Source organism: Leptodactylus fuscus, chromosome 4 (genome assembly GCF_031893055.1).
Source record: "Leptodactylus fuscus isolate aLepFus1 chromosome 4, aLepFus1.hap2, whole genome shotgun sequence".
Lineage (NCBI taxonomy): Eukaryota > Metazoa > Chordata > Amphibia > Anura > Leptodactylidae > Leptodactylus > Leptodactylus fuscus.
The window spans coordinates 34,236,985-34,253,300 of NC_134268.1; the positions used below are offsets into that span (position 1 = coordinate 34,236,985).

At 43.4% G+C, this 16,316-nt stretch overlaps 1 protein-coding gene across 1 annotated transcript in view; it reads left to right on the forward strand.

The window, feature by feature from the left end:
- Nucleotides 1-16,316, forward strand: part of CPQ (carboxypeptidase Q) — a 327,320-nt gene that overhangs the window by 23,305 nt on the left and 287,699 nt on the right. The window contains exon 2 of the mRNA XM_075270330.1: nt 3,244-3,694. Within this exon, the coding sequence (XP_075126431.1) occupies nt 3,265-3,694 (430 nt within the window). The 5' untranslated portion in view covers nt 3,244-3,264. The remainder of the gene's footprint in view (nt 1-3,243; nt 3,695-16,316) is intronic.

The following is a 16,316-nucleotide window of genomic DNA, read 5'->3' on the forward strand; positions in this document are numbered from 1 at the left end:
TGTCAGTCACTGTTCCATATAAGGCTCACAATTTAAATTCCCTATCAGTATGTCTTTGGAATGTGGGAGGAAAATGGAGTACCCGGAGGAAACCCAGGCAAACATGGGGAGAACATACAAACTCCTTGCAGATGTTGTTCTTGGAAGGATTTGAACCCAGGACTCCAGCACTGCAGTGCTAATCACTGAGCCACCATGCTGTAATCAGTGTCAATCGATACGAGTCTGGCCCCTGCCAAATAGTCTTTTTTTCGTATGTCTGTGATATCACCTTAATTAGTCACATGACCTGTGTGCAGCTCAGTCCTATTCATTTAAATGGGACTGCAATACCGAGCACAGCTGCTATACAGTATACGGTGCTGTGCTCGCTAAGCAGTGAAGAAGCCACAGCGCTTACCTGAATGCTGCTGCCAGAGGGGTATCTGCAGGGAGTGCAGTGCTAACAGTCGTTCCTGAGCCCTAGACCCTGAGGATCCTGAACATAAAATATAACACTGTTCTAAATGTCACATGGTAAGTTGGGGCCCTATTACAGATTATGCATTGGGACCCAGGAGTGTCAAGTTATGCCTTTGGCTGCTGAATTTTCAACCAGCTGAAAAGTGGGGGTGCTGGGTGCCTGACCCTCACTGATCTGATGTTGATGATCCTATCCATCAGGACCATGGAATTGAAATTTGAAACCAATTTTGGACTCAGGAAAACAGTTACCAACCCAAACCTCAGCTTCAAAATTATATGATTAATTATATCATAGGTATTGATATTATATAATTAGATGTATAGCTTTTATTGAATCAGAGGACCTGTGGTGTCCTCATTGGTCCCTGACGTTAGGCAGAAGTGCTGAAGAGAACAGGGATCTGTGTCGGAGTGCAGGAGAGGTGAGTAACACTGTGTTTTTATGTTTGCTCACCTTCCCTGGGCCTCAGCATATATAATAACTGCTTTGGTTCAACTGTGTTCGGTCCAAGTGAAACCGCCGGGTGAACTTCGACATGTACTCATACAGTGAAATGGGCGTGGTTTAAAGGAATTAAAGGGGTTGTCCCATCAAAAGCATCCTATCTATACTGCTAGTTTATGTGGATATAAGACTTTTCCTAAACACATTGCTTTATCAAAACTGCTTTGTATGGCCGCTATCTTAATTTATTCACTTCATTGTTTACACTGCGTTTCCATGACCACGGGGCCGTGCTGAGATTATCTGCTCAGTCTCCAAGTGAGGTAGCTGCCTGCTCTCAGGGGGGAGGAGGGGCTGAGTGCTGTGAGCAGCTCTGAGCTGTGTATGTCTCTGCCACAGACAAGCAACGGAGCTCCTCAGATAGGGGATGGGGGAGGTGAGAGCTCTGGGATTTCTGAGCTCTTAACTCCTGCTCTTCCACTTATCAGTTGGTTTAATTGAATTTGACTGTTAAGGGCTGAGATAGGGAGTCTGTTACCTCTGTATATATTACAAACTGACTCAAATCCAGCTCTGCTACATCATCTTCTACATCAGCTTCATACTGTGGTGATTAATTTACAATCCCTCATTACTGACTGCAAACATAGCAGAACAAGTGAAACCCTGCCCACCAATGTGCCGAGAAAACCAGGAAGTGAAGAGAGCACACAGCCTGCAGGTTGGTGAACAAGTGAGATGTGAATATCCCTTTAAGTTATAATTTTGTATAGAATATAGAACAGTGGAATATTTTTATGTGACATAGGTACCTTTGGGGCCCCCTGTGAGTCCAGGGCCCTGGTCTCTGCCTCATATAACTATGCCCCTGGTGGCCAAAAAAATATTTTGCCATCCATATTTGTCTCTACCTGGCCTCTCCATTTTTTTCTAGTTAAAACAAAAATGAGAAATTAAGAAAAAACCCTTGAGAAATAAATTGTCAGTAATTCCCACAACTATGTGTAGCATAGAACATCTCTTGTCTTCCAGGTAGATTAGGTATTTGCTGAATACTAATGATGATGGGTCTCTTGATACTGTGTTGCTTAATATCCAGTTTGCACAGCGACTTACATAAGGACTGTGTATGGGGAAACTAATGTGAAGTCTTTCTTTATAACACAGAATCTTGTCTTCAAACACAACCGAGATGTCAGGAAGAAACTTGTCTCCTGGAGATGAAGAGAGACTTGTATTTGCTTGCCAAAGAGTTATTTCTCCAAGACATTAGACATTCTCAAATGGAGAAACTAGAGAAAAGTTTAGTTTATTTTCCTGCATTGTTTGCTACCTAGAGGGATGACCTTCCATGCTATGTCTGGAGGTTTAACAATGTAGTAACATCTCCTCCAACCTGGAGGCCTCCATGGGTATTGCTAGAGTGACCTTGTCAGCCTTCAGCTTGTTCAGACATCTTGATGTGATGCTACATTTTGCAGGGAGCAGTAATCTTTATTTTGGAGTCACGATGAGTCAGGAACGGCTCCAACACTTGTGTAACGTAACCTTTGGCATGAATAATAGTCATGAGTTTTGGGATTTCTCTGTTTTAGTTGGTGTGCTTGGAGCCTGTAAGGAGGCACATGGAGTCCCTCCGACACCATAATATGGGCATTCTGTGTACCATGGTATAGGGCCTCTATATGGAGCCATATTACAATCCTTTTACTTCTATAGTGTGATATCGGATGGAAAATAGTAGTTTTTACTGTGGTACATAGTTACACTAGAGACCCGGAAAAGTCTTTGTCACAGTATTATGACTCCTTATGTCATAGCGGGAAAAACTCATTTATATTTAGTATTGCTCAATTCTAAATTACTGAACCTTTCACCATCTCCACCAATTCAAGTTCTCAGTATCTGTTAATAGGCGCTGCTCCACTGATTCCAGTACAGTTGGGATTTTTTCCCTATCCCCCACAATTCCTGAGCAACAAGCGCAGTTAGTTTTGGTGCCTGATGTGCTATTTTCACTCTGGGCAGTGTCAGGCGGGGGGTGTGATTCAAAGGTTCAGAGGCAGCCAGTGCTAGAGCTCAAAATCTGCCTGACACCGCCCTCCTGACAGTACAGAACCTTAAAAGCATATCAGTCACCAAAAGTGGAAGCATTGGTTGCTCATGAATGGTGGGGGCTAGAGAACAAATTCCAACTGTGCAGGAATCAGTGGAGCAGCGCCTGGTAAAAGAGCTGAAATTGTTGTGGTGGATGAAAAGTCCTCTTTAATAAAATAAAATACTCTATTTATCGACTAATTTAGCCAATTCTGCTTTTCTTCTTGATCCCATAGGAACTCCATATAAGAAGTACAATGAAGCTTTCAGTATTGACCAGCATGCTTATTCTCTATATTGTGTATATATGTATAGAGAACTCTGAACAGCATACACTCAGTCGAAGGAAATTAGAACGGATAAAGGAGGAGGTCGCTGGCTATAAAGATGTAGCTAAATCCATTATCAACCTTGCCGTTTATGGCGGTGCCCAGAACAGGTCCTATGAACGGTTAGCGCTCTTTGTAGACACCATTGGAAACAGAATCAGCGGCTCTGATAACCTCGAAAATGCCATAAAGTACATGTATAAAGCCCTGCAAGAGGACATGCTACAGAACGTGTCACTGGAGCCTGTAAAAATCCCACACTGGGTACGCGGAAAAGAGGCGGCAATGATGATCCAACCACGGAAGAAAAATCTGGCTATACTTGGACTTGGAGGCAGTGTTGGGACTCCAGCAGAAGGTACAGTACAAGTCCTATTCTTTCTGGTTCTGTTCCCAAATTTCATCCTAAAGTAATACACTTACTGAATCCAAAAAAAGAAACCTAGTATGCCTGTATGGAGATGATAAAAAGTCTACGAGTGCCCTATTACTCGGTGAGCCGAATACCAAGGTTGGCCGGTGACAGCACACCTCAGCCTTGTCCTCTTAATAATTGAGTTTTATCTCATTCCAGCAGGAAAATTAGGTAAGACTCACACCCGTCTTAAAGGGATCCTATCATTAAAAAGCAATTTTTTGTGACTAACACGTAGGAATAGCCTTAAGACAGGCTATTCTTCTCCTACCTTTAGACGTCTTCTCCGCGCCGCTGTTCGCTAGTAATCCTGGTTTTCTTCGGTATGTAAATGAGTTCTCTCGCAGCGCTGGGGGCGTCCCTAGTGCTCAAACAGCCCTGTTAACCTGTTTATTGTGTAAGCGGCCACAAGAAAATGGCCGCTTACACCAGGTGGGCATTCACAGTCGGCTCTGCCCGAGGCCCGACGGCAGAGCCAACTTGCGCATGCGTAGAAGTTTCACTGTGGTCGTCCCCAATGCTGCGAGAGAAATCTCCATCGACGCCTCCATCTTCGTCAGAAATGGCCTCTCTGCACGTCTTTTTCTGGAGCTGGGTTCAAACTTCTAGGCCTCGGGCAGAGCCGACTGCGCATGCCCACGGCCACAATAAAAATGGCCGCTTGCACAGTAAGTAAGCGGCCATTTTCTTGTGGTCTTTGGGCATGTGCAATCGGCTCTACCTGAGGCCCGAGGCCTAGAAGTTGGAACCCAGTTCCAGAAGAGGATGCGCAGAGAAGCCATTCCTGAAGAAGATGGAGGAGTCGCTGGAGAGTGGTCTCGCACCATTGGGGACGCCCCCAGTGCTGTTTGAGTGCTGGGGACCGCCCTCAGAGCTGTGAGAGAAATTATTTGCATATTGACGAAAACTGGGATTTATACCGAACGGCGGCGCGGAGAAGACATCTAAAGGTAGGAGAAGAATAGCCTTTCTTAAGGCTATTCCTATGTGTGATTGACAAAAAATGTGATTTGAACGGTAGAATCCCTTTAACTATATTGACTTAAAATTTCCAAGGCCGACAGCTGTTCCTCCCCAATCCCTGCTTCCCATACGTGTACATGCTCAGGACCGCTGACCTTGCCTATGTTATTAAGTTAAAGAAAATTTTCATGAATATTTTACAGGTACTTTTTTTCCTAGGTATTGTATGTAGACATTGTATAGTGTGATACATGCTAGACGAAAAATACCAGGGTATTGTGCTGAAATGGGGAGATTTGGGTAACAGCTCAGACAAATGTGTGAAGCTGCAAAGTGTATTGTAGCGGCTTCAGGCCGGGCGCACATGTGAAGAGAGACCATTAGAAGTAAAAATAGAAGACAAAAAAAAAGGCTGACAGTAAGAACCCTTTGGGGGTGACTAGTGTTTCTAAATCATTTGAGCGTCACACAAGACAGGCAGCGCTTACTCCCCTGGTAGCTCATTTACACCGAGCTGGAGCTTAGGTGACAAACCAAAGCAAGCAATAACCAATATTGTTCTCCGCGAATAATGCAGGATTATACAAGGCCGCAGATTGTACGCTATTAGGAAGTTGTAGTGGATAAAGTTTGGGTTTATCGACTTCCTCATATTCCATGGATCATCATATGTGTCCTCTATTGTATCGGGTGTGACCTACCTGCTTGATGTGAATACAGTTATTCCAAATGAATGAAATGCAAATAGGACTATCTATGGTATATACATGCTCAATGCCATCCCCTATGCACAAAAAAAACCCATTCATTTGGTGGAGACATGCAAATTGTACCTTTCATGTCCTCTGATATGGGTGCCATTATATTAATTCAGCTTTGACGGGATACTCCTCGGTGCTAGAGGTATCGTTGTTGTTAGACTCAGCACTGATATCCCTTCACTGTCAGAAGGGCGGGCCATACTGCTCAGTGTCATCACTAGGCCGTTAAGAACACCCCCTTGACAGTACAAGGAGAGAAGATATACTATTAAGGGGGCGTTCCTCACAGTTCTGCAATGACACTAGACTGTAAGGCCCATCCTTCTGACAGTAGAGGGATATTGGTGCCAAAACTAACAGCACCAATATCTCCGGCATCGGGCACATACCGGCAGAGTGGTCCGTACACTGAATTCAGGGTACCAAGTGTCAGTTGGGCATTCCCTGTCTTTCTTTTCCAGTCTTCATATCTTTTGCATGTGTACCTCAAGTATCAGCCAGCCTCTGAGGGGATATGTACCTGTACTAAAATGTATGATTTTAGTAGAATTTTAGGAATAATTCATGCAGTAAACTGGTTTAAATGATCATAAATTTGGCAGGAACGGTGGTCAACACCCCTCTCTGTGCTATTTTTCAAAAAAGTAGCAAAGGTGGTGTGATAGACATTCTTATACCTTTCTTTTTGTACTCCAGAAAGCTGTCTGCAGTTCAGCTGTAATATTATAGGCTGTGAAGTCCTTATTCATTATTACTACTGTATTCTGTGGGGTCCAGGTATGTTATAGCATGTCATTGACCTATGGGAGACTACTTTAAAGAGGACCTTTCACCACCAGCAGCTTTTTACATCAATTTATAGCTGCTGCTCCACTGATTCCGGCACAGTTGGAAATTTCTCTCTAGCCCTCACCATTCCTGAGCAATCTATGCTGTTAGTTTTGGTGCCTGATGTACTATTTAGTCTCTGTACTGTCAGGAGGACGTTGTCAGGCAGGAGCAGACAAGGGGCGGGATTCTGAGCTCTGCCTCTGATTGGAGCTCTGAATCACGCCCCCTGCTTGACATCGCCCACCTGACATTACAGAGCTTAAATAGCACATCAGGCACCAAAACTAACTGCACTTGTTGCTCGCGAATGGTGGGGGCTAGAGAGAAAATTCCAATTGAGCTGAAATAGATGGAGCCGTACCTGTTAATAGATGCTAATGACAGGAATTGGAGGTGGTGTATGGTCCTCTTTAAATATATTCTATATATTCTATTTCATTTTCAAGTTCTTGAAAATGGAAAGGCTTTCTTAAAACATTTTGCAGTTTTTTATGTTTTTTTCTTTAACATTATAAATAGACAATAGTCCTCTATCTAACATGACGGTGTAGCTATGGATTGTGTGTTGTTTTAACAGTGCATTACTCAGACCTGGAACATAAGAGTTCGGATTAAAAGGAATAAAAGAGTCCATTATAACCTCGTACAATAGCTCAGGTTTTATTACAAGTACATTACCAAGAATATTGTTTTTTTTTCTAAGAAACCAGCAGTAAACGTGTAATAAAAAATCTACTTCATTAGGTTAAGGCATTTACGTTTTTTAGCACAGGGCACTGTCCTATTTATGCTCATGGGGCGCTTTTCTGTCACCTTGTGCCCTCCCTCTTCCAGATTTTCTTAGGTCATGTTCACACATGCATTTCTGGATTTTTTTGCATCTTAATCAAGCAAGGATAAATTGTACCAATCTGTATAGTCTACATCCAGGACCATCTCTATGGTGACATGTCCTTTTGTATTGTGCCTACACCAGGCCAATGCTTGGAGTATTCTATTGATCATGGAATTTGTAGGATATACTTAAAGGTATATTCCCATATGAGACTCCAGTTTAGCTCGGCTGTGTTATTGCTGTTGAATTCGTCGTCGGCTGTGATTTTTCACCACCTTCCACAGGTACAGGTCTTTGCATCCTTTAATACTGTAGGCACCACCACTTCCAGCACAGTTGGAATTTTTTCTCTACTTCCCACCATTCCTGAGCAATCAGTGCAATTAGTTTATGTGCCCCATTTCCTAATTAGGCTGCCTTCTGTCAAGTAGGTGGTATCAGACAGAAGCAGACAAGGGGTCTCGTGCAAAGAAATGTATCATATGATATAAACGATTTTAATACTGGGCCCTATGGGGATGTACAGTATGCATGTATATAGTATACAGTAAGTTGGGGGGTTATTTTTGGCGCATCTATCAGGATTTTTTTGCTATAAGTACTGAATGTTATGTGAACAGAGCTTTACAGCTGTCTTGCACAGTCTTAGTAACTATACCTTGTACTCCTTTTTGGAGAGTGTCATGTGATGTTGTCCTCTCTCCTGGTCAAGCCTTGGTGATTTGCAGAGATCCTGATTTATACTATATCACTTTAGTATAAGGAATAATATCCTTGTACCGTGTTAGCCATCCACTATATCACTTTAGTTGCACATTTTCTACATGCACTTTTATTACTGAGCAAACCTCAAGATATTAACGCTAAACCACCCAACACATCACTTTCAATACGTGTTTGATGTGCAGGCCAAGCTAGATGTACATGTGCTGGTGGTGATTTGTGCTTACTAGAAATCATAAATCCTCTGTGTGATTTAAAGGATTAGCGAATGTTGGAAAGTATCTTCTGTAGCCGCGATTCTATCTCTAGTCACAAGTCTGCAGCTCTGAGTGTGTGCTATGTATCACTCATATGGGGAGAGGACCCTGCAGTCACAGATGGGGGAGAAGACCCTGCAGACACAGATGGTGACAGGACCCTGAAGTCGCAGATGGGGGAGAGGACCCTGCAGACACATATGGGGGAGAGGACCCTGCAGTCACAGATGGGGAAAGGACCCTGCAGTCACAGATGGGGAAAGGACCCTGCAGTCACAGATGGTGACAGGACCCTGAAGTCGCAGATGGGGGAGAGGACCCTGCAGACACATATGGGGGAGAGGACCTGCAGACACATATGGGGGAGAGGACCCTGCAGTCACAGATGGGGAAAGGACCCTGCAGTCACAGATTGGGAGAGGACCTTGTTGTTACAGATGGGGAGAGTACCCTGCAGTCATAGATGGGGGAGAGGACCCTGCAGTCAAAGATGGGGAGAGGACCCTGCAGTCACAGATGGGGAGAGTACCCTGCAGTCACAGGTAGTGAGAAGACCTTGCAGTCACAGATGGGGGAGAGGACCCTGCAGTCACAGATGGGGAGAGGAACCTGCAGACACATATGGGGGAGAGGACCCTGCAGTCACAGATGGGGAGAGGATCTTGTTGTTATAGATGGGGGAGAGTACCCTGCACTCACAGATAGGGAGAAGAACCTGCAATCACAGATGGGAGAGAGGACCTACAGTCACAGATGGGGAGAAGATGTTGTTGTTACAGATGGGGAGAGTACCCTGCACTCACAGGTAGGGAGAAGACCCTGCAGTCTCAGATGGGAGTGAGGACTTACAGTCACAGATGGGAAGAGGGCCTACAGTCACATATAGGGGAGAGGACCTTCAGTCATAGATAGGGGACAGGACCCTGAAGTCATATATAGGGAGATTACCTGCAGTCACAGACTGGGAAGAGGATTCTGTAGTCACAGATGGGGAGAGGACCCTGCAGTCATAAATGGCGAGAGGATCAGTGGCATAATGATAGTGGTTTGGCTCAGAGGGGTAGAGGGCCTCTTGACACCATTTGGGGTAAGACAACCCCATGACATTAGCCTTCCACCAAATTTTACGGTTAGCACAGTGCAGTCAGATAGGTAATGTCCTGATGTCAGGATCATCCCTGGGTTGTCCTGCTAGGAACACTTATTATTTATCCACAGGACAGGGAATAAGTGTCTGATCTCTGGAGGCCGATTGCCTAATAGCCCAGTGATCAGGAGGACGGGACACCAAAAGTTCTCCTAAGGCCTCCTTGTGAATCGGTCCCCCATCCTCCTGATCACTGGTGAACCCGATGATCAAGCTCCACCAATTGGGCACTTATCCCTTGTCCAAAGGATAGGGAATAAGTATCCACTTAAAGGAGTATCTATGGGTTAGGTCATCAGTATCTGTTCAGTGGGAGTCCAACCTCTGGACCCTGTATCATCAGCTCATCCAGCCGCATCCCTGCAGTTGAAGATACTGCCCAGGACAAGGATTAAGCAGCTCTATTCCTATACAAGAAATAGATTCTGAGCTGCAGTACTACAGTGCTACCGCTATACAGTGGACGGGGTTGTAGTGCTTCACCTATTACTTGAACTGCTTCCAGGACATGGCCAGACCAGTCAAACTGGTGTTGGACCCCCATTGCTCGGATACTGGTGAATGGCTCATCAGTATAAATACTTAGGGGCCCAATAAACCCTATTAATACCTTTTTTGAGAATTTTCATTTAGATGAATATTTTTTCCTACAAAAATTGCAAGCACAATACTTGCGTTATGTGTAATAACGCTGCAAATATTGAGCTGTCAATCTATCCGGAAAGGTTGGGGAGAAGTCTGCACTACAGACTCATAACATCATGACCAGACTCCTCTCCCGTCCTCGGCTGTTTTCTCAGAGTAAGCCATAGCTTTGTGTAATGAGGGTCCCTGTTGGGATTTGGCAGCATGAAAGTGATGACAGGTTTCCTTTAAGGTTATAATTATTTCCAAAGCTTGCTCTATGAAATATTGACTTCGGGGAGGTGACTGGAGACGCGATCAGTTAATGTGGCTTTGATGAATGTAGATTACTTTCTAAATATTTGTTTCCGCTTTGACATTTAGGATTTTTTTTCTCCGACGATCGGTGTCAAAAAGTCTAATTAAATCCAAAAAGACTCCAATGTTATACCATAAAACAACATGAATAATTTACATGGGGTTGCTTCTTATATCCCTTAATAAAGGCTTTCTCGACTGTACTATTTGACAGGTAGATAGGGCGGTCAGACCCCTTATCAGTTTGATTTGCCGAGCACCACGACCTGGGTCACGCTCTCCAGATCTTTGACATGGCGTTGCCAAGAATTTCCAGTGTTGTAACATGATAAAAGTCATTACAATGCTCCCTCCTGTTACAATAATAATTTGTTCCTGGATGTTCATTGTAACTTGAAAATGTTGTAATGTGAGACCATAAATCAGTAGAAAATAGCAATTAAATGAGAAACAAAGGAAATAAGCACATAAAGGAGCCATGATAGCGGCATGGAATCGGTTTGTACACAAAAATCCCTGACTAATCCCATTGACTTTTAGCAGGGTCTGGCTAGCTGCACCTCGTGCTATTCTTGTCATAAGAAATAGCAGAAAACACGATGGAAAACATGTTACCCAAGTGTGAACAGAGCCTTAAATAAATGACATATAAAAGTCAGCTAGAGGTGCTATCAGCTGTGAATTACTTTCTGTGTTGAAGACAGGAGTACAGTAAATTGTAGTCCCCCCACCTTACCTGGTGTCCACCGAAGCAGTTTGTTCTTGGGATTGTACAATAAATAAAAATACATGACATGTATTAGAGGAGGTAAAGGACATGTAGTACAGAGCTGGAGCACAATCCATGAATTATGAAGAGTATGAAGCACAGGTACAGAGCTGTGCAGGTAGATACCAATAAGTGCATGTAGTACAGGTAGAGAGCCATATAGTGTACACAATACAGGAGTACAACACAGAGATCTGTACACTGTGTAGTACTGGTAGAAAGTAGTACATCCACGCCATTTCACATACACTCACATAGAACACACAACATATACCTGAAGCAGGGATTCATTTGACTGGTCTGGATCTGTCAGCCTGCTCAGACACTTGTAAAGATCAAATTTTAGTATGTGAGGGAGACAACATAGGCAGGTGATATGGACCCTTTAGGTGGATGGCAGTATAGTACATATAGCACAAGTGGACAGCAATATAGTAGATTTTGCACAGGTGAATGGCAGTATACTACATTTCGCACAGATAGATGGTAGTGTAGTACATTTTGCACCAGTGGATGGCAGTATAGTACATTTAGCACAGATAGATGGTGTGAAGGATACTGCTTTGCCCATCTACTTGGCACACCTGCGATCACCCGTCTTACCTTCCACTTAAGTCACGTGAGTGCCTGGGTTCATAGGATAATAGGAAACAATCTTTATAAATTTTATATATTTATTAACCCAAGTGGGTCGGTACTAGCCACTAACCTATACAAAGTACATGTCAGAGGATTGTCAAGCAAATACAGGTAAAAGTACAATATAGTACAGAAAATAAAATCGGAATAAAGGATAGAAAAATAACAGAACAAGTTTATGCTGTCTAGTTGACCTAGGGAACATTCTTAAGTCACTCGAAGAGCATGTGTTCCCTACATGCTGTTCAGGACCAAGAGTTCTCTTAGGCCTCACAGCTAGGCTTCAGGGCGCTTGCTTAAGTCCACAGCACGACATGCCCTCACATGCTTCGCAGAATAAGAACTCCCCTTTGACCCCCAGGTGAGACCATATAACTATCCGAGTCTCCTCCCTGAGTGATGTCACTAGAAGGGGAAGTCTAGCCCTCCATCCTGAAACCCAAAGAACTACAAAGAAATCATCATATTTCCTCACTAGATGACCGCCGTAGTGTCAAGCAAGGGTTTTGATGGGGTTCGTGGTGAGACACCAAGAATGACATCCCAACCCCCCCAATCACCAGCGAAAAAATACTTATCTGGGGTCTCTCATCATCATAGATGGCAGTATAGTCCATTTAGCACAGGTGAATGGCAATATAATAAATTTAGCACTGCACTGTTGATATAATAATCAGCCACTCACAATATATACTGCACCTACTGATCGGATCTTTTCGTGATGTGATATGATAATGAAGAAGTATTTTCTGCAAGTTAAAGCAGTGTTGCGTTCCAAAGGCCCAGAAAAGACCATTACAGTTTATATTATATCCTGAGGCCATTGTAACTTCAAAGACCACGATCTAACATAATACTGTATACAGCCTGAGGCTACTGTAACATGCTGGACCATTATATCCCAAGAACATATTGCACATTATGGAATAAAATATATAGTGAGTAGATATAATTCATATACCGTATATACTCGAGTATAAGCCGACCCGAATATAAGCCGAGACCCCTAATTTTACCACAAAAAAACTGGGAAAACTTATTGACTCGAGTTTAAGCCGAGGGGGGGAAATGCAGCAGCTACTGGAAAATTTCAAAAATTAAAATGGTCGGAGTTTTTGGGTGCAGTAGGTGCTGGGGAAGGGGAGGGGGTGTTTTGGTTGTCTGTCTGCCCCTTCCCTGAGCTTGAGGACTGGGGTTTTTCCCCCCACTTGGAATTCAGTCTGGCTGTATATAGGGGATCTGCAGTGCTCCTATTAACCCCTTCCCGACAGAACAGGAGCACTGCAGATCCCCTATATTCAGTAGACTGGGCACTGTCAGACACAGGGATACCTAATGTGTATGTGTGTCACAGTAATTTTCTACTTTTATATGTATTCTAGGGGAAGGAGGGATTTACGACTTTTATTTTTTTAACTTTTTTTGTAAAGCTTCTTTTTCTCCCACTATTTTATGGGAGATTCTATACATTGATATTGCTGCTGGTCATAGACTCCCCCTACAAAAAAATAAAATACATTTTTTTTGCTGTCTCGAGTATAAGCCGAGGGGAGCTTTTTCAGCACAAAAACTGTGCCGAAAAATTTGTCTTATACTCGAATATACACTCACCGGCCACTTTATTAGGTACACCATGCTAGTAACGGGTTGGACCCCCTTTTGCCTTCAGAACTGCCTCAATTCTTCGTGGCATAGATACAACAAGGTGCTGGAAGCATTCCTCAGAGATTTTGGTCCATATTGACATGATGGCATCACACAGTTGCCGCAGATTTGTCGGCTGCACATCCATGATGCGAATCTCCCTTTCCACCACATCCCAAAGATGCTCTATTGGATTGAGATCTGGTGACTGTGGAGGCCATTGGAGTACAGTGAACTCATTGTCATGTTCAAGAAACCAGTCTGAGATGATTCCAGCTTTATGACATGGCGCATTATCCTGCTGAAAGTAGCCATCAGATGTTGGGTACATTGTGGTCATAAAGGGATGGACATGGTCAGCAACAATACTCAGGTAGGCTTTGGAGTTGCAACGATGCTCAATTGGTACCAAGGGGCCCAAAGAGTGCCAAGAAAATATTCCCCACACCATGACACCACCACCACCAGCCTGAACCGTTGATACAAGGCAGGATGGATCCATGCTTTCATGTTGTTGACGCCAAATTCTGACCCTACCATCCGAATGTCGCAGCAGAAATCGAGACTCATCAGACCAGGCAACGTTTTTCCAATCTTCAATTGTCCAATTTCGATGAGCTTGTGCAAATTGTAGCCTCAGTTTCCTGTTCTTAGCTGAAAGGAGTGGCACCCGGTGTGGTCTTCTGCTGCTGTAGCCCATCTGCCTCAAAGTTCGACGTACTGTGCGGCGTTCAGAGATGCTCTTCTGGCTACCTTGGTTGTAACGGGTGGCTATTTGAGTCACTGTTGCCTTTCTATCAGCTCGAACCAGTCTGGCCATTCTCCTCTGACCTCTGGCATCAACAACGCATTTCCGCCCACAGAACTGCCGCTCACTGGATGTTTTTTCTTTTTCGGACCATTCTCTGTAAACCCTAGAGATGGTTGTGCGTGAAAATCCCAGTAGATCAGCAGTTTCTGAAATACTCAGACCAGCCCTTCTGGCACCAACAACCATGCCACGTTCAAAGGCACTCAAATCACCTTTCTTCCCCATACTGATGCTCGGTTTGAACTGCAGGAGATTGTCTTGACCATGTCTACATGCCTAAATGCACTGAGTTGCTGCCATGTGATTGGCTGATTAGAAATTAAGTGTTAACGAGCAGTTGGACAGGTGTACCTAATAAAGTGGCCGGTGAGTGTATACGGTAGTTATAGACTATTTCTCTATATGGGAGCTCTTCTACGAGTTCTTTTATTGCTGATATCAGGCGTCTTATGTCAGCCCATCCGAATTCTGAACTAGCCCAGAACGCAGTAACTTTCAGAAAGTTAGAATTAGATAACAGATAGCTGACTCTTGCACTTTTCACTGCTGCAAAATCAGTTTGAGCTCTAAAATGTGGCAGGTAAGAGAAATAATAATGGGATTTACGATATACGGTACATTGATCCTGTCTGGAGTTTGATTGTATTTGCCTAAAATTTTGAAAAGTCGAGAAAACACATATTTTAATAGATATTTCAGGGACAACCCTGCGGATTATGATATTGTGGATCATAAGCAAAATGATGTTTTGTAGTAAAAAATCAATAGAAATGATTTGAAGTGTCATCACTTTAAAGTGTGTCTTAAAAATTCACATTCTCCAAGTATTTTAGAAGTACAACCGGAAATATTGTGCATATATCCAGTCTTTTCTACCTAGATTGTTCGCTGCAATGTACAAGATCTCACTCTAGGCTTGTAGAATAAATGGTCATCCCCATGTCATGTCACAGCTAAGCCGTCTGCGGGTCATCTTCCCTACTAACAACATGGATTTCACTAATACATTGGATGTCAGCTGCAGCTGCATCCCCCTCCTCCATGTCTTCTATCTTCTACATTTCTCTAGACAAATATTTATAGAGATGGAAGAAGTTTATTTACATTTTAGAACGATTTTTCACATAGAAAAGAAAAAATATAGGATACTGGAGAGGGATAAAGACACCTCCTTCCCTATATCATAATTTATAACCAGATTTTTTTCTCTAGCCCCCACCATTCCCAAGCAATCAGTGCTGTTAGTTTTGTTGCCTGATGTACTATTTAGGTCTGTACTGTCAGGAGAGCAGTGTCAGGCAGGAGCAGACAAGGGGGGTGATTCTGAGCTCTGACACTGGCTGCCTCTGATTGGAGATCTGAATCATACACCCCCCCCCCCCCCCCGGCCTGACACCACCCTTCTGAAATTACAGAGCTTACATAGGACATCAGGCATCAAAACTACCTGCACTTGTTGCTCAGGAATAGTGGAGGCTACAGAGAAAATTCCAACTGTTCTGGAATCAGAGGAGTGGTGCGTATTAACAGATATTAAGAAGTTGATTTGGTGAATATGGTGAAAGGATCTCTTTAAAGAGGTTGCACCAAGATTGAAGCTTATCTAATAATAGGTGTCTGATTGTTGAGATTCCATCTGCTTAGATCCCGACTAATCTCTTAAAGAGGGATTATGTGCCCTCCATCTGAACAGAGTTCTGTCTAGCATGCATGCTGGTGAAATTTTCTTATGGGATAAGCATAGATATGGAGCAGTAGTGTCCATTCTCGACTGATGCTCCATTAAAACATATGACCTTCCGTTCTCATGGTTTATGTGGCTCCCAGTCGTCGTACCCCCGCTGATCAGATATCACCTCTACTGTTTATAGCTAATAACACAGTAGCATTTAGAGAGGACCCTCCACCAACTCCAACTCTTTGCATCCATCACTAGGAGCTGCTCCACTGATTTTGGAATTTTTTCTCTAACCCCGCCATTTCTGAGAAATCAGTGTTGTTAGTTTCAGTAGTTACTATCTGTGCCAGCCCAGAGACCTCCCACCTGACAGTAAAGAGCATAAATTAAGTTGTGGAAGTGGTGAAAGGTCTTCTTTATGACTTCGCAATATTATAACGACGCACATTTACCACCAATTTATGCAAAAATGGCTCATTTTGTTCTATGGATTGAGCAACCCTCATGAACACGGGGACCTCTATGACAATCGCAAGTATATATAATATCAATATGATTTCCTGGA